The sequence below is a fragment of the Lolium perenne genome, chromosome 4 (genome assembly GCF_019359855.2).
Source record: "Lolium perenne isolate Kyuss_39 chromosome 4, Kyuss_2.0, whole genome shotgun sequence".
Lineage (NCBI taxonomy): Eukaryota > Viridiplantae > Streptophyta > Magnoliopsida > Poales > Poaceae > Lolium > Lolium perenne.
Genome location: NC_067247.2, coordinates 379,510,310 through 379,529,259, shown reverse-complemented (window position 1 = coordinate 379,529,259; position 18,950 = coordinate 379,510,310). Strand labels below are relative to the sequence as shown.

At 44.4% G+C, this 18,950-nt stretch overlaps 1 protein-coding gene across 1 annotated transcript; it reads left to right on the top strand.

Annotated features, from left to right (window-relative positions):
* The first annotated feature begins 4,261 nt into the window (after nucleotides 1–4,261).
* On the top strand, nucleotides 4,262–6,289 carry LOC127349249 (uncharacterized). The gene is made up of 2 exons (XM_051375007.1): nucleotides 4,262–4,439; nucleotides 5,519–6,289. Exons 1-2 carry the CDS (start codon nucleotides 4,305–4,307, stop codon nucleotides 5,939–5,941), a joined length of 558 nt encoding a protein of 185 aa, XP_051230967.1. The 5' UTR covers nucleotides 4,262–4,304; the 3' UTR covers nucleotides 5,942–6,289.
* Nucleotides 6,290–18,950: the final 12,661 nt, after the last annotated feature.

The following is an 18,950-nucleotide window of genomic DNA, read 5'->3' as shown; positions in this document are numbered from 1 at the left end:
GCGATGCAAAGTGACCGGTCCGTCCACGGTGACACATACCTGGCACAAATATGCGTCAGGTTTGCGTCGGACACGCCGAGCGTCATCCTTTTCGTACCGGGTCCCGCATGGCAGGGACAGCGAAATCGAGCGCTTCGATTAACTTCTTTTTTCCCTGCTTTGCTGCCCTAGTACGACGCCACCACCCTAAGCCCACCCGCAGCCATCCCGCCGCACCGCCGTAGTACTCGCCGTCGGCTCGGTTATCGCAACGCAGGAGAGCAGGATCGTACTCGGGGTAGGCTCCGGCGCGCACCTGTCACGTGTTTTGGGGACAAACGTTGCTGGTTGCGCCGCCCGATCTCACCGCCCACGACCTGTTCGGTCAATTGCACCGGTAGGTTTCTTACTCGTTTTTTTGACGCTATTGTGTGCGGCCATTGATCTGCAGTTCGTACCCACGCAGATGGACATGTGTCAGATGCTCGACAAGTTCCGCGCGGAGGTCATTGACTCCTCTTCCGACGAGGAGTCCGATCAGTCGACGCAGACATTGGCTACTGTTGCGGCCTCCATCCTCCACGAGTTCAATTCAAACCAGGCGTCGGTGCACCGGGGCTCGGTCAAGGGCCGCTAAAAAAAACTGCCGCGCAACAAAGTGGAAGGGCACCTCCAACATCACAAGGAATACTTCGACCGCACCAATCCGGTGTTTCCGGAAAAAAACTATTCAGGCGCCGGTACAGGATGTCAAGGGACCTGTTCATGGTCATTCTACGGGGTGTCAGAAACTACGACCCCTACTTCCAATGCAGGCCCGATGCAACATGCGCGATAGGCTTCACCTCGTACCAAAAATGCTCCGCGGCTATTTGCATGTTATCATATGGAATGGCTGCTGATATATTCGATGAGTATCTTCAAATGGGTGAGAGCACCTACCTTGAGTCCATGTACATGTTTTGCCGAGCCGTGATTGCCGTGTTCGGGCAACATTACTGTAGGGAGCCAACTGTTGAGGATACAAGGAGGTTGTTGTCTATCGACGAGTTTAGAGGGTTTCCAGGAATGATTGACAGCATAGATTGAATGCACTGGGAGTGGAAGAACTGTCCAGTTGGATGGCAGGGTGAGTACATCGGGCATGTCGAGGGACGGACTGTCATTCTTGAAGCTGTCATATCTCAAGATTTATGGATTTGGCATTCATTCTTTAGCATGACCGGTTCCAATAATGACATAAAGGTGTTGCACCGATCACCGGTTTTCAACAGGTTTATGCAAGGCAAAGCTCCCTGGGTGAGCTACGAGGTCAATGAAAATGAATATGACAAGCCATATTATCTTGCTGATGGCATCTACCCTGACTGGGTCACACTGGTGAAGAGTACCGGTAATCCAAACTCGGAGAAAACGAGGAGGTTTGCCAAGATGCAAGAGGCCTGCAGGAAAGATGTGGAGCAAGGATTTGGTGTGCTCCAAGCTCGGTGGGCAATTGTCTGTCACCCAGTAAGAACATGGTCGCTGAAGACCATGCATGAGGTGATGCCATGGTGCGTGATCATGCACAACATGATCGTTAAGAACGAGCGTCCTGATGGCCGCAATGAGAACCACTGGAATTTCCAAGGTGAGCTGGTTGCGCCAATCCTTGAGGCTTTATCTTGGGAGGAGTATTTGTATATGAATGGAGAAGTCACTGACGATGTTGTGTGCAAACGCCTGCAGACGAATCTGATTGGGCATCAGTGAGCATTGGCTGGCCATGAAGAAAATGCATAGAGAAATACCATCTTATTTTATTAGAACTTTTTAAAATTTGAATGTAATAACTATGACTTCGTTAAAACTGTTTATTTTACTGTTTTCAAACATCCTAATTCATGCTGATGCGAAAATGCGTCGGGCAGCCGCTGGAGGCACCTCAGATGCAAACAGACTCGCGAACAAAAACGATCATTCTCGCGTCCGCAGGGCAACGCAAACAAACACACGCGGATAATTTAGACGTCCAATTTGCGTCATCCCGTTGAAGATGCTCTTAGGTGACGGGGCCGATGCGAGGGTGTATCCGAGGACTTGTTGGCGGGCTAGTGTTCAGACTTCGGAGCCGCGACGGTGGTGGTTCGCCATTGATTGAATTGAGATCGTTCACCTACAGTTGCTTGAGTGACCAAAGTACAAAATATTCCGCCGTCTATCCAAGAAATATACCACACTAGAATCCCGGATCCAACCTTGAAACCGTTCGCTTCATCACTCTCTCGGCTCCTAGCTTAGGGAGAACGACGCGGCTTCAAAAATAAAGTCTTACCATGGACTTTACGCGCTTCGCTGGAGGTTAATTGTCATGTCTGTCTGTGTATGTTGTGTCGCCGGCTAGCTGAACAATAACAACATTGACATGAGTGTAATTTACAACTTATTATGTGCTAGGTAGCAGACTGTACACATGCAAAATCTTAGGTAACACTGGTTTGTCAATGACCAATGATCCAAGTTTCTTAATGCGAATGATTAAACTCGGTTCAAAAAAATATCTGATATATCTGCATAGATATGAACCATGTCAAATATATGGGGCATGGTTTGGTAGCCTGCATCCAATTCGTGGCTCACTGCGCCAGTGAGATGGGCTCACCTACGTGTCGAGAACGGACCATGGGCCATAAAAGTCGGGTCGTTTGGTAGGTTGTGCGGCCTTTTACACGCCGGAGAAGGAAGCCATGCCCCATCATCGTTTGGTTACATACGAGCCCAGTTCTAGCCTCACCATTTATCCACATGGTGATCTTACCTCTCACCTCTTTGGCACATCGATGATCATGAAGGTAGACACCACCATGGCACCGCCGTCACGCCAGTCAAAACCATCACCACGTCGCTGACCACGAAGACGAAGAGCATCATGACATCGCCGGTCACGCCGGTTACAAGCATGGGCACGTCACCGACCACGAAGATGAAGGCCACCATGACATTGTCAGTCACGCCGGTCACAAGCATGGCCATGTCGCCGCCACGTAGATGAAGACCACCATGGCACCATCGTTCACGTCGGCCAGAAGCATCACCACCTCGCCGACCACGAGGATGAAGACAACCATGACGCAGTCGGTGACGACGGCCACAAGCATCACCATGTCGTTGACCACAAAGACGAGACCACCATGACACCGCCGGTCACGCCGGTCACAAGCATCACCGCGTCGCCGACCACGAAGACAAACACCACCATGAAGCCACCGTTCACACCCGTCACAAGCATAACCATGTCGTCGATGACGAAGCTGAATACCACCATGACACCGTCGGTCACGCCGGTCACAAGCATCACCATGTCATCGACCACGAAGATGAACATCACCATGCCGCCACCACCATGGATTATCACCTCTCACTTCTCACATATCATCACCATGTCGCCGTCTATGAAGATGTCAAGCGAGAAGTTGAGCAAAAGTACTCCAAACTATACTCACACATACGTACACATTACAGGATGCTAGCGAGTCATTTATTTATCCATCTATGTCCACCAAAACGAAAACCCTTCAACATGAAAGTCATGCAGAATGGTGACGTGAACCCACCCCTCAAAGGAAATTTCAAACGGTTGAGTGTGTGTGACGAATTTGGCAAAATTTGCTCAAAACTTTAGACACGAAATTGACGATTTACAACTGACGAAACTCGAAACCGATTGTGTGAATTGATTCCTATCATCAACACGCATCTTTTTCATGTACAACTTATTTCGATTCGGATTATGTTTGTGTTGATTTGAGGAGAGTGTGTGTGGAGTAGTGTAAGGGAGAGTAGGGTAACTATGTGCAGCCCGTTGCATCGGTGGGGCCAAGGAGGTGCGAAAATGGACCCCTGCAGAAACTGTCATTCCGGACGTTTCTTCAGGGCTGGCCCGACACTGCTTTGAGAACTAGGTCCTGCAAGAACGCGGCTTGATCCAGACAACCAAACGGAAAATTGCTGGCCCGATACAAGCTAAGTGGCATGCAGCCTACCAAAGGCGCCCATGATGTTCACGTACCATTTTTAGTAAAGTATCTTGTCGATGTACTACGTTTGAGGTGGCCAGGGCCTAAGAAGTCACGTGGGCGTACCAAATATATTCCTCTCTATATATAGCTTGGCACCAAACTGTGTTGACGGAAAACCAAGCAATCATGCAAGGAATTTGAACCATAAATTTATAACGGGTCTACATGCGCATGAACACCCTATATAAACCCACCAAACGTCTCCATCCCTGGACCTACACAACTTACATACAAAAGCTCATATCCATCCAAATAAGTTGGATCACAATGGCAACTCAAAGGATTTTCCTCATCACTTTGATGCTCGTGGCCCTAATAGCCATGCCGGTGGTAGCGCGACGAACATCGACAAAGCGAAAGGTCAATTCATATGATGTCAAGGGGGGCGCTTCACCGAAAAAGGTTAGCGCTTCCAAATATTTTGATGCCATCATTTCGGAAGCTGCGTCCAAGGCTCACATGGAGGCAGCCGAAAAGGACATGAAAGAGGCCCAAGTTGCCAACAACTCGCCTGAAGAGGCCCAAGTTGCCAAGAAGGCTGCTGCTTTTTTTTCGAAATGGGGAGTAAAACACCGACTTCTGCATCATGATGATGCACACGGCCTTTTATTAAGAAATTCACGAGTATTATCAAATTTATTACATCTCAAGCATCGCCGAGGAATGATACAAGAATCAACCGGCGAAAGAAACAAAGCAAAAATAGACTACACATCAATGTAGCCGCCTATTGTGCCGCCAGCCAGCCTGGCACAAGATATCCCGAGCGACCGTCTGGAGCCGTGTGCATCTAGTAGCCATAGCATCCTGATGTCCCTCCGGTGACAGAAGAGCCCACAACTGAACGCAATGTGCCACCATATGGATAACCTGCAAAAAGTGAAAAGATTGTTTTTTGTTAAATATAATGTCATTCCTCGCCCTCCATATAGACCAGCATAAGGCCGGAACTCCAACCCGCATGAAAGCCTTAGATTGTCTATCAACTCCATTTAACCAATTACCAAACATATTTGTAATATTGGTTGGAGGTGGGAGGTTAAAGGTGAAAGTGACCGTGCGCCAAAGTAGTTTAGCTAAAGGGCAAGTGATGAAGAGGTGTTCAATAGTCTCCTGTTCCCCACAAAAAACACATTTTGTACCCCCATTCCACCTTCTTTTAGCTAAATTATCTTTCGTAAGCAAAACCTTATTACTCAGGAAATACATAAATATTTTTATCTTAAGAGGAACTTTAATTTTCCATAGGTATTTTCGTAGAAAGGAAGTGTGGTCATTCATAAGATCCTCATACATAGATTTGACCGTAAACAAACCGTTGGCTGTTAAATTCCAAATAAATCGACCGTTCTCATTATTTAAAGTAACCCCCATAAGTTTTTGGCATAACTGTAACCACAAAGTCCATTTGTTTCCCACCAATAACCTCCTCAAACTGATATTCAGTGGCGTTTGGGCTAACACTTGAGCTACTGTTACAGAAGGCTGCTGCTAAAAACATAGTAGCTGCAATGGTGAATGCCTTCCAAGGTGCTGCAACTGTTGAACCTAATGATGTCGCAGATGCCATTGAACAAAAGGATGCTGCCACTATATCCGCCGTGGAGGCCAAGGCAAATGATGTTAGCGATCCACCTACAGAAGATGTAGCTTCCAAGTATTCCGACGCCATCATTTCCCATATAGCCGCAGCCGAAAAGAACATGCAAGAGGCCCAAGTTGCTGACTCGCCCGAAGAGGCTGTTGTTGCCAACAAGGCTGCTGCTAAGAACATAGTAGCTGCAATAGTGAATGCCTTCCAAGGTGCCGCAGCTGTTGCACCTAGTGATGCAGATGGCCCAGAGGGAAAGGAGGTTAGCACAATTTCACCCGCGGGAGCTGAGGAAAAAAATGCTAGTGATTGAGATACGAAAGATGTGGTTTCCAAGTATTCTGATCGCCATTATTTGTAATGCCGTGACCAAGGCCCACATACGCACAGCCGAAAAGGACATGAAGGAGGCCTAAGTTGCAAACTTACCTGAAGAGGCGTCCGTTGCTAACAAGGCTGGCTGCTAAGAATATAGTGGCTGCGATAGTGTATACCGCACAAGGTGCCCGAAGGCAGAGCTAGAGCATCTTTTTATTGGGTTCACCTGCTTTTTAAGACTAGGTTTTAAGTAGATATAAGCAGTAAATATGTACTGACTGTAAAGATGTTAAGCTAATTTAATTTATTGGGACATTGGGTTCATGTGAACCCTATGGTTAAATGTTGGCTCCACCGCTGAAGGTGCCTCGGTCATTGCACCTAGCGCGGCAGATGCCACCACGAAAGATGGTGTTGGCTACAAAACGTGAGTGCTCCGTCCTCTGCAGCCCGGACTAACTTTCATTTATATTTCTGTGAGTGTCTGGTGTCATAAATAGGTATTTTTCCTCGGCCCAATATCTCCCCGGAATCCCATTAAGGCCCGTGCTGCTCTAGCACAGAAAAATCTTTCGCACAGAAAAACCCGAAACAAACTCTAAAAAATACGTTCGAAAATGGCGTGATCACGACACCATAGATTGATTCTTTTTCGGTTTTGCTATTTCTCTGTCGCCTGAGATTTAATGAATCTCAGTCACGCCATTATCCTTTAGATTTCGAGTGCCAATATTCGTACAGCTCCTTAGTAGTTTTCTCTCTCTTCCGTATCACTGTACACACGGAGCGGCTCCCTTTCTTTTTGTTAAGCGTGCGTGTGCATGTGGGCTGCTGGCCGCAGCTTTGACATGATAGACGTAGTTTTTTTTTGTTTGTTTGTTCATTTTGCAATTTCGTGGCAAAAATAGCACTTATCATGTATGGTAGGTTATATTTTTTAGGTTGTGTACATATTGCAATTGAGATTTTTCAGTTGCAACTGGATTGTAGCCGAAACTTTGTTAGTTGTACGTGTACATAGGTTGCAATTGAATTTTTTGCAGTTGCCATTTAGTTGTAACTAAGATTTATTTTAGTTGCACGTGGGTTGCAACTTAAATTTTACCATTTACACGTGGTCTCCAACTGAATTTTTTTAGTTGCATTTGGGTTGTAATTGAAATGTTGCAGGTGAGTTGCAATTAAGATTTTTTCAATTACTAATGGGTTGTAACTAAAAATGTTTGTCAGTTGCACCTGGGTTGCAACTAAGATTTTTTCAGTTACATATGTGTTGTAACTAAAAATGTTTGCCAATTGCACGTGGGTTCCAACTGATATTTTTCTAGTTGCAACTTAGTTGTAACTAAGTTTTTCCAAATAAACATGACTAGTTGCATATTGGTTGTAATTGAGATTTTTCCAGTTACACATTGATTTTAACTGAGTGTTTTCACTTGCACATAGGTTACAACTTAGAGTGTTTGACTTGCATATATGTTGCAATTTACATTCACTTCGAAATGTTCGTTGCTTTCTGAACCGTCCTACTATTTTTTTTGAATGGATGGTTAGACGCCCAATCGTGAGAGTCTTGGGGTAAACAGCAAAGACAATAATCGCAAGAGGAGACAGGCACGAGAACTCACGCATATATTAGTAGGTTACGTCATCCGACTGAGATTTAATAAATCTCAGTCAACTGATATGTAGACATTCGGCGATTTACACAAAAATAACCTTTTTTTTGGAAGAAAAGCACAGACTGATCCTTCGGCGAAACTATTTCACCCATCTAATCCTTTTGTGTGGCGCCCCTCCCATCCAGGGCCGGTCCTGAGATTTCGAAGGCCCGGGGCGGAACTATAATTTTGGGCCCCCCCTTACTAATTACTATAAAAAAATTACCCGCATGTATGAGATGATGAATAATAAATACTTTAAGTATATCCAATTGCAATATTCATATAAAAATAATAATGTTTACATGATACCTTAAAATTTTATGCGCCAATTCCTAGAAGCAAAGTCAGTGATGATGGAATCAATATGAATCTCGTCCACTAACTTCTTCTCGATGCATAGAGTTGCCAAACCATTTAACCTCTCTTGAGACATTGCAGATCTCAAATAGTTCTTTAATAATTTCAACTTTGAAAAGCTTCTTTCAGCTGATGCAACAGTCACGGGCATAGTAAATAAGAGCCGATAAGCGATAAAAATATTAGGATAACAATCTGCTTCTCTGACAAACTCAAAAATCTCCATAGCAGACATTGGTGTATCCGGCAAAGTGAACTTCATAACACTTAACTCGGAAATAAGTGCATGCAACTCAACATCACATGTATCAGGTTTACCAGATTTACCCGGCCGAGTAAAAGTTTTTGCAAATTTAGTGCACTGTTCTTGGAGTTGAGGACCATCCAATGCCTTCAAGGATTTAGAACTCATTAAAAACCCAAATATACTTTTGAATGACTGGAGTTCTTCAAATCTGCGCTTTAAAGATGTTTCCTTCTTGCTGTTTCGTTCTTCTTTTCTTAGCACCGGATTCAGGCACCATAATCAGTTAACCTCGCTCCTACAAATAAGAATAACAACTACTAATCAAAATTTACAACACGAATTAGAGCAGATATTAGAATTTCAAGAGAACGGCGGCGGCCGGCGGGTGTTCTTTTTTTTACCTTCTATCTTAATCTTCTATGCAGATTCGGTGCAGGGAGGATTGGGATTGCGGCGGCCAGCGGACCAGGCAGGGCAGCAGATCGTCGCAGGCTCGCAGGCTCGCAGCGTCGCGCGCGGTTGGCGGTCAGCAGTCACGAACTCACGCAGGGACGGCAAGGAGATCGGGAGAGCCGTATTGCCGCCGGAAATTGCCTAGGCGCCGTATGACCAGAACCAACTATCGAGCAATCACCAATCGATGCAGGGCCTGAATCGATGCGACCTTGTATCTAGACTCGTACGTAAATTCCTGGCAGGCCGGCTGGATCGGAAATTAAAAGAAAAAGGAAAGGCTCAAAGTATAGATTGAAGCCCATCTAAAAACGTTAATATTTTTCTTGCAACGTATAGTAAGCCTATATAAAAATTTTGGGCCCCTAATTTTCCTGGGCCCGGGGCGGCCGCCCCGCCAGACCCTCCCCAGGGCCGGGCCTGCTCCCATCGGAGTCACTTGCCCATCCGACGTGGCGCGGTCGACGCTGATGTGTGCTCCGCTCTGACGTGGCAGGATGTGTGGCGCCGCTCCCATCAGCGCCACAAATCCACTCATAATTGCCCAAACCATACTGTAAGACAATTCGCCTGAGACTTAGCCGTTTTGGCGAGCCTGTCTGTGTGGCGTCGATGCCACGGACGCCACACTTCAGAGTGTGGCGCCAATGCTAGCGGCGCCACACAAACAGGCTCGCCAAAATGGCTAAGGACTAAGCGTATGGAGCCCCCTGGATGTTTTCGACATATAAGTTGTAATGTGTGGCGCCCATGGCGTCGGCACCACACTGTGAAATGTGGCGCCCATGCATGTCATCGGCGCCACACACTGACTTTTGCTAAACCATGAAAATTTCTACCTTATTTCAACAGTTTTCAATACAACAATAGCAATTTCAATAGCAATTTCATAAACACATCATACACATAGCACACATCATAGCTCACATCGTACACATGAGATACACCATCCTACATGTTTACATAAAACACCATATTATGAGCTATTCCTAACAAATATGAGTTATTCCAACGCAAATACTAGGCATATGTAACACATTTCAATGCATTTGCTAAGCAAATATTAGACATTTCAACACATACATACATAGAGTTTCAACACATACATGTAAAATTTCATATCTAGGGTTCCAACAAATCTATAGTTCAAACACATGCATACATGAGGCTATGAATTTCAACATATACACTACAATATAGAGTCCACCCAAAAAAAAATTCCATTTCTAGGGTTCATGTCCAAATCTAGCAAGATCTATGAAATTAGTGGATAAATGGAAATGATTCAAAGGGGATTACCTTGAGGAATGGATGGGGAAGAGAATGCCCGGGCAGATCTGATGATTTGGTGGTGGATTTGGTGGAGGGAGAGGGTGGGGAGGAGGAGGAACCGCCGGCCGCCTTCTTTTTGAACCGAAACAGAGAGGAGAATAGAGGAGGGCTCGGGCTGGGGCGGCCGCAGGCACCACAGTGCCACACATAAGTGGATGTGTGGCGCCCTTCTGAGCGGCACCACAGTTTCACTGTGTGGCGCCGATGGGAGCGGCGCCACACATCCTGCCACGTCAGAGCGGAGCACGCATCAGCGTCGACCGCGCCACGTTGGATGGACAAGTGGCGCCGCAGGCACGGACGCCACACAGTGAGGTGTGGCGCCGATGGAAGGGGCGCCACACAAAAGGGTTAGATGGGTAAAATAGTTTCACCGGAGGGTGCTTTTTTTTCCAGAAAAAGGTTATTTTTGTGTAAATCGCCTAGACGTTCCCATTCTTTTTTGCCGTCCCGACGCAATGACCGCCCGCGTGCCATGGACCTTCCTCTGACGCCCACTTGTCGCGGCCGTTGCAATTCCCCTTATACCTTAGGGCATCTCCAACGGCACGACGCATTTCGGACGTCCGAAATGTCCGTTTGCATCGCACGGCGAACACGAGACAGATCATTTTTGTCCGCGCGTCCGTTTGCACCTGGGGGTGGCTCCAGCGGCCCGACGCATTTCCGCGTTTGCATCAATTTATGAAGTTTCCAAACAACAAAATAAGAAAATCAACGAAGTCATAGTTATTACATTTAAATTTTTAAAAGTCTACATGAAAATAAGATAGTATTTCTCTAGGCATGATCTTCATGATCAGCCAATGTCCACTGATGCTCAATCAGATCCGTCTGCAGCTGTTTGGAGATGTTCTCGTTAGGGACTTCTACATTGATATTTAGATACTCCTGCCAAGATGAAGATCCAGGAAGTGGCGCCACCAGCTCACCTTGAAATTCCCAGTGATTCTCATTGCGGCCATCAGGACGCTCGTTCTCAACGATCATGTTGTGCATGATCACGCAGCATGTCATTACCTCATGCATGGTCTTCAGGGACCATGTTCTTGCCGGGTGACAGACAATTGCCCACCGAGCTTGGAGCACACCAAATCCGTGCTCCACATCTTTCCTGCAAGCCTCTTGCATCTTGGTAAACCTCCTCGTCTTCTCGGAGTTTGGATTACGGACATTCTTCACCAATGTGGCCCAGTCAGGGTAGATGCCATCAGCAAGATAATATGGCTTGTCATATGCATTTCCAATGATCTCATAGCTCACCCGGGGATCTTTGCCTTCCATGAGCCGGTTGAAAACCGGTGATCGGTGCAACACATTGATGTCATTGTTAGAACCGTCCATGCCAAAGAACGAATGTAAAATCCGTAAATCTTGAGACATGACAGCTTCAAGAATGACATTTTTCCCTCCTCATGCCCGTTGTACGCACCCTGCCATCCAAATGGACAATTTTTCCACTCCCAGTGCATGCAATCTATGCTGCCAATCATTCCTGGGAACCCTCTAGACTCGTTGATAGACAGGAGCCGCCTTGTATCCTCAACAGTTGGCTCCCTACAGTAATACTCTCCGAACACGACAATCACGGCTCGGCAAAACCTGTACATGGCCTCAAGGCAGGTGCTCTCACCCATTTGAAGATACTCATCGAATATATCCGCATCCATTCCATATGAGAGCATGCGAATAGCCGCAGAGCATTTTTGGTAGGAGGTGAAGCCTAGCGCACATGTTGCATCGGGCCTGCATTGGAAGTAAGGGTCGTAGTTTCTGACACCCCGTAGAATGACCAACAACATGTCCCTTGACATCCTGTATCGGCGCCGGAACAATTTTTCCGGGAAGATCGGATTGGTGAGGTGGAAGTAGTCCTTGTGGAGGCGGGCCTGCCCTTCCACTCTGTTGCGCGACATGTTTTTGGAGCGCCCTTCACAGAGCCCCGGTGCTGCGGCCCCGGGTTAGAGGTGAACTCGTGGACCATGGAGGCCGCAATAGTTGCCAATGTCTGCGTCGACTCATCGGACTCCTCGTCGGAAGAGGAGTCGACGACCTCCGCGCGGAACTTGTCCAACATCTGCCACATGTCCATCTGCGTGGGTACAAACTGCAGATCAATGGCCACGCACAATAGCGCCGAAAACACGAGTAAGAAACCTACCGACGCAATTGACCGAACAGGTCGTGAGCGGCGCGGAAGGGCGGCGCAACCGGGAGCGTTTCACCCGAAAACAGCCGGTAGGTACGCGGCGGAGCCAAGCCCGAGTACGATCCTGCTCTCCCGCGCGGCGAGAACGGAGCCGACGGCGACTTTTGCTGCGCTGCGGCGGCGGGTGGGGTTGGGGTGGTGGCGTCGCACTAGGGCAGCAAAGACGGGGAAAAAGAAGCAAATCGAAGCGGTTGATTTCGCTGTCCCTAACATGCGGGACCGGGTAAGAAATGGAGAACTTTAAAAGCTCCGCGCGACGGCCGAGCGTCCACGGAGACGCAAACCTGAGCCAGGTTTGCGTCTCCGCGGACGGCCCGGTCACTTTGCGTCGCCCCGCTGGAGTCCCAGACACATTTCCGGTCACGGCGTACGAAAACGGTCGCTGAGCGTCCATTTACGTCGTACCGCTGGAGATGCCTTTAAGGTACGAGCAGGTCTCGCCTCCAATCGCAATATTCACCTCAAAAGGCTGGACCTTGCCTACAAGAAAAGAAAAGACACCACGGCGGGAGGATTTGATTCGGGACTAGCCACTTGCCTACGCATATCATGCAGTGTTTTTTCTGACACCAGCGAGGTGCTGATTTGTTTGGGTGAACATGGAACTACTCGACGAAGAAAGCACGGCGTGCGAGATCTCTATTCATGCGATGGGAAAGCACATGATGTGATACTGATTTCGGAAATTACACGAGATCGACTTAGCAGCTAGGCATTATTGGCCTACCTTTGATTTAACTAACATTCGCGTTCTGGACATAAAAATGCTTGGTGTATGTGAACTCGATCCCCTGATTTGTTCATTCATTGCATTTGTCATCATTTTGTTTGAACTGCTTTCTTCATTACTCTGCATGTGTGTTCGTTATTTTTCGAACATAAACTCCTCATAAATTAAAATATTAACCACATCTTTTAGTACTCTCTCCGATCTATTTACTTGATGCTAAAAATAGATGTATCTATAACTAAAATATATCTAGATACATCTATGTTAGTGTCAAATAATACGATTAGGTGGAATTAAGTTGGATTTTATTTTTAACTTTCTCAACGGCTCTTTTTTGAGAAACCTGGATTTTTTTTTAAAATTTCCTTCAATTGTATGTCTTTGTTATGAACTATTCGCTGTACTGAGAAGGATTATTTATGGTTGTTTGAACTTTGAACATACTTTAAATGCCAAAGAAGAAAGCATAGTTAGTAAAAGCACTGGCTTCGTTGTGTGCAGCCAAACGTATTTAATAGAAGCATTTGTATTTTTTGTAAAAAAATAAATCTTTATTTGTATTTGCATAGCCGTCTAGAATAACCGTCGATACCAATTTCAGCGAGTTTGCTGGGAGTCAGATGCAGGTTCCAACCATGGCACTCCTGAACGCCCGTGCATAATGTTCAAAATTATTTCTCATTGAATAGCCTCTTTTGTTAGGTCTTCATTTGGTTATAAATCCGTAAGTTGGTGAGTGAAAAATGAGTAGAAGGAAGACCTATGTGCAATGTGGTGTGGTTTGGGAGTATACGTACATGTATTGACATGTTCGTGAAATTGTATTATTTATTTTTCCGTTGCAACGCACGGGTATTTTGCTAGTATGCTCTATATGTGCATGGATGTGGTCGTGGATTTAAATATTTATGCTCATTTGATCAACAACACTGGTGCATTGGAGCATCCATATATTGTTCATTTAATAATTCTTTCGTACTATTTTTTACACTAGCATCATCTGCAGCATGTTGAAATTTATTGGGAAATATTTCATTAATATTGAGATTATGCGATATAAAAGAATATGGTTCTACATAGTCATCATAAATATATTTCCAAATAAAAACCACCTTTTACGGGCATGCATTTCTCTTTGTTGTGGTTACAATTTTATATCATATTTTATGTAGTATCTATTTAATAGACAATGCCCATACTTCTGGACAACAATATAAATTAAAATAATTATAAATCATAATAAAATAAAGATACGTGACCTATCTATGCAAAGACAAATAGACTATATAAATTGTAAAAGTAACAAATCATATTTATTAAATTATATGATAATAATTACTAATATTTACACACTCCATGATGAAATATAAGAAGCATACACTTTCCAAGCTAGATTCATCTTTGACCAAGATTTCATTGAAAATCTTATGGTTTACATGTCACAATTCATAACATTGTATTAACATTAAAATAGTATCTAGAGGTTAATTGTATGCATGTATAAATAATCTATTTACTGTTTGTGGTTAGACTGATCGCTTGTCAGAGTTAAATTCTAAAGGAACAACATAATCTAAATAGTCCTAATTTTGAATAAATGTGACATACAAGTTCGTTTCCAATTGATATTTATATCTGCAATATTTTTTATGAATAAGTCCATTTATTATTATCTACCTATAGTGCCCTTATCACGCATATACACTAGCGTTCATACATATACATAATCTTCACCATTGGATTCATGCTATAACATGATTTAATGGGATCAATTTTTGTATGAGATAATTCATGTAGCCAGACAGTATAGTCCAGTTTGTGTTTTGCATCAAGCTGTTGGTCTATCTCTATTTTGTGGTGAAAAACGTGTGCACACTATATGGCAGAACACGAGCCACGATCTCTCAGCCATGCACCGATCTGTAACTTTGACGGCTCCTCTAGATAAAAAATCTCCATCATTTGAATCTCGTCCTAATACCACTTGTTAACGTTGGAGGCGTTAAATAGATTTCACTAGGACAAGAAATCATATGACGACATTGAAATATGGTAGTGCACGCCGTCGTCGTGAGGCTGGAATGGTGGGATGGATGCGGCAGTGAGTAAAGTAGATCCGATCCGGTGGTCGACGATGAAGCAGATCTGGACATGTGAGATGGACCAGAGAATCAGTGCACTAGATCTGGTAGGATGAATCAGTGCACTATATGGATTCGTGGTGTGGCGAGAACGCCGTGCAAGTCCGACGGAAATATTCCGGTATGGTGGTCATGAAAGTGAGTGAGAGGAGTGGCTTCCCATGAGTGAGAAGCTATTGAAAAAGGAGGGTGTAGTTAGGGAAACACCAATGAAGTGCTACTGTAGAGGTGCGGAGGGGGGGAGGGCTAAAAGAACATTTCCGAAAGTACCCTTCCACCAACCCCAAATACACACTTTTCTGTGTCAATTTGGTCATCTGTAGTACTGCGATAGATCCAGGGGAATATCATATTGTTTTGTTTGAACTTATTAAGACACATGACGGGAGTTACTTTTCATGATTGACCCATCGTTATATATGTTGCAAAAATTCAGATACGGAGTACTGATACGTCCAATTTGCATCACTATTTTATATCATAATTTGCTGTTATTCATTGATATATTTCATATTTGGACATAATACTTATGTTATTTCATCTATTTTGCATGTTTCATGATTATTGGAGGATCGAGCACCGGAGCCAGGATTCTGCTGGAAAAAGCACCGTCAGAATGCAATATTTCGGAAGATCAACAGCTGATGGAAATTATACCAAAAATCCTATTTTTCCAGATGACGAAGGAAGCCAGAAGGGGGAGCCGAGGGGACCCGAGGTGGGCCCAGACCATAGGCCGGCGCGGCCCATGGCCTGGCCGCGCCGCCCAGTGAGGAGGGGGGCCCACAGCCCCTCTCGCCTCCTTTTCTTCGCGAAATCCTTCGTCCCGAAGACCTAAGCCACAGAGGGTACCTCACGAAGAGTTACAGCCGCCTCTGCGGGGCGGAGAACACCAGAGAGAAAAGAGCTCTCCGGCGGGCTGAGATCCGCCGGGGAAATTCCCTCCGGGAGGGGGAAATCAACGCCATCGCCACCGTCATCGAGCTGGACATCATCTCCATCACCATCATCATCATCTCCACCATCATCACCGCCGTCTCCACCGCTGGACATCGTCACCTCCGTAGCAATTTGGGTTTGATCTTGATTGTTTGATAGGGGAAACTCTCCCGGTATTGATTTCTACTTGTTATTGATGCTATTGAGTGAAACCGTTGAACCAAGGTTTATGTTCAGATTGTTATTTGTCATCATATCACCTATGATCATGTTCCATATGATGTCTCGTGAGTAGTTCGTTTAGTTCTTGAGGACATGGGTGAAGTCTAAATGTTAGTAGTGAAGTATGGTTGAGTAATATTCAATGTTATGATATTTAAGTTGTGGTGTTATTCTTCTAGTGGTGTCGTGTGAACGTCGACTACACGACACTTCACCTTTATGGGCCTAGGGGAATGCATCTTGCACTCGTTTGCCAATTGCGGGGTTGCCGGAGTGACAGAAACCTAAGCCCCGGTTGGTATATCGATGCAGGAGGGATAGCAGGATCTCAGAGTTTAAGGCTGTGGTTAGATTTATCTTAATTACTTTCTTGTAGTTGCGGATGCTTGCAAGGGGTATAATCACAAGTATGTATTAGTCCTAGGAAGGGCGGTACATTAGCACAGGTTCACCCACACAACACTTATCAAAACAATGAAGATTAATTAGCCGTATGTAGCGAAAGCACTAGACTAAAATCCCGTGTGTCCTCGAGAACGTTTGGTCATTATAAGTAAACAAACCGGCTTGTCCTTTGTGCTAAAAAGGATTGGGCCACTCGCTGCAATTGTTACTCTCGCACTTTACTTACTCGTACTTTATTCATCTGTTACATCAAAACCCCCTGAATACTTGTCTGTGAGCATTTACAGTGAATGCTTCATCGAAACTGCTTGTCAACACCTTCTGCTCCTCGTTGGGATCGACATTCTTACTTATCGAAGATACTACGATACACCCCCTATACTTGTGGGTCATCAAGACTAATTTCTGGCGCCGTTGCCGGGGAGTGAAGCGCTATTGGTAAGGGAAACTTCTACTGTTTGTGCTGATTTTATTTCTGTCTGCTGCCATAATTCATTATGGAGAGATGTCCTTTTGAATGTTTATTTGGGAAATCTGCTACTACTGCAAAGGTAGTGGATGAGACGCCAGATAAGGAAGAGATACCATACAAAATACCTATGAAAATTATTGAACGCGTAGTGGGTAACCGTTATACAGGGGATGGAACTTCCACCCTGGAGATCATTTACTGTTCTTGCATGAATTATGCGGTTTATTCAAGTGTGCAGGTATTGCTATGGATGAGGTGAGGAAGAAACTATTCTCTATATCGCTGTCTGGTAAAGCGGCGCATTGGTATAAATTACTGGATAATGGGGATTCTCTTGAATGGAATGATATTGTGCCCCGGTTTTATTCTAAGTTCTATCCTCCAAGTGAAATTCACAAGGATCGGAATCGCATATATAATTTTTGGCCTCATGATGGAGAGAGTATTGCCCAAGCTTGGGGGAGATTGAAGTCTTTAATGCTCAAATGCCCCATTCATGAGCTTCCTGGTAATATTATTATTGATAATTTCTATGCAAGACTTTCTTTTGAAGACAAGACCTTGCTGGATACTTCTTGTTCTGGATCATTCACGCGCAACAAAGAAGAGTTTAAAAGGGACCTTCTTAATCGGATCCAGGAAAATACTGAAGGATGGGAGATCGACAAAGATAGAGAATCAGGTATAAATTATGATTATAAATGCATTGAAGCTTTTATGGATACTGATAAATTTCGTAATATGAGTGCTACTTATGGTCTTGATTCTCAAGTTGCTGCAAATCTTTATAAAGCTTTTGCCTCTCATTATGAATTGCGTAAGAAGAATTTTGATAAGTATCATGAACCGTATAAAGATAAAATTGATTCATCTATTAATAAATGCGTTGTAGTTGAAACTGTTGATCATGTTATTCCTGAAGCTTATATTGAAAAAACTCCTTTCCCTGCTAAAATGAAGGAGTACTCTGTTATAAATAGTGCGGTTCATAAAAGTAAATAAAAACCTATAGAACCTGAAGAACAAATAAAAGTTGAACCTGCTGTTGCAATAGTTAAAGATCTTGTGACTGAAAATTCGGAGGATGGTCATATTATTTTCTGTGAAGATGCTTCTAATATTGTTTCACATCCTAATAAACCCAAGCAAGCTAGTGTTCCTATGCTATCTGTTAGAATTGGTGATCATTGCTATTATGGTTTATGTGATATTGGTGCAAGTATTAGTGCTATTCCTTATGAGCTTTACACGGAGATTATGCACGAAATTGGTTCTTGTGAACTTGAAGATATTGATGTGGTTATTCAGCTGGCTAATAGAGAAACTATTTCTCCAATTGGTATTGTTCGAGATGTGGAAGTTCTATGTGGTAAGATTAAATATCCTGCTGACTTTTTGGTACTTGGTTCTGCTGCTAGTGAATATTGTCCTATCATTTTTGGTAGACCTTTTCTAAATACTTGTGGAGCTATTATAGATTGCAAGAAAGAGAAAATTTTGACTAAATTTGCTGGTGAATCTTATGAGTTTAACTTCTCTAAATTTACCAAAACTCCTTATAAAGCTGATTTGCCTAATAATGATTTTAAAATGGAACAGTGTGCATCTATTGTTCTTGTTCCTAATAATCCTTTGCAGCAACATTTGGAGAATAGCGAGAGTGAAGTTTTTAGGAAAGAAAGAGATGAGCTTGAGGAATTTTTTCTTCGCCAGCCTATTATTAAGCATGATTTACCGGTGGAAGATCTGGGTACGACACCGCCACCAAAGGAAGATCCTGTCTTTGATTTAAAACCTTTGCCTGATAATCTTAAATATGCTCATATTGATGAT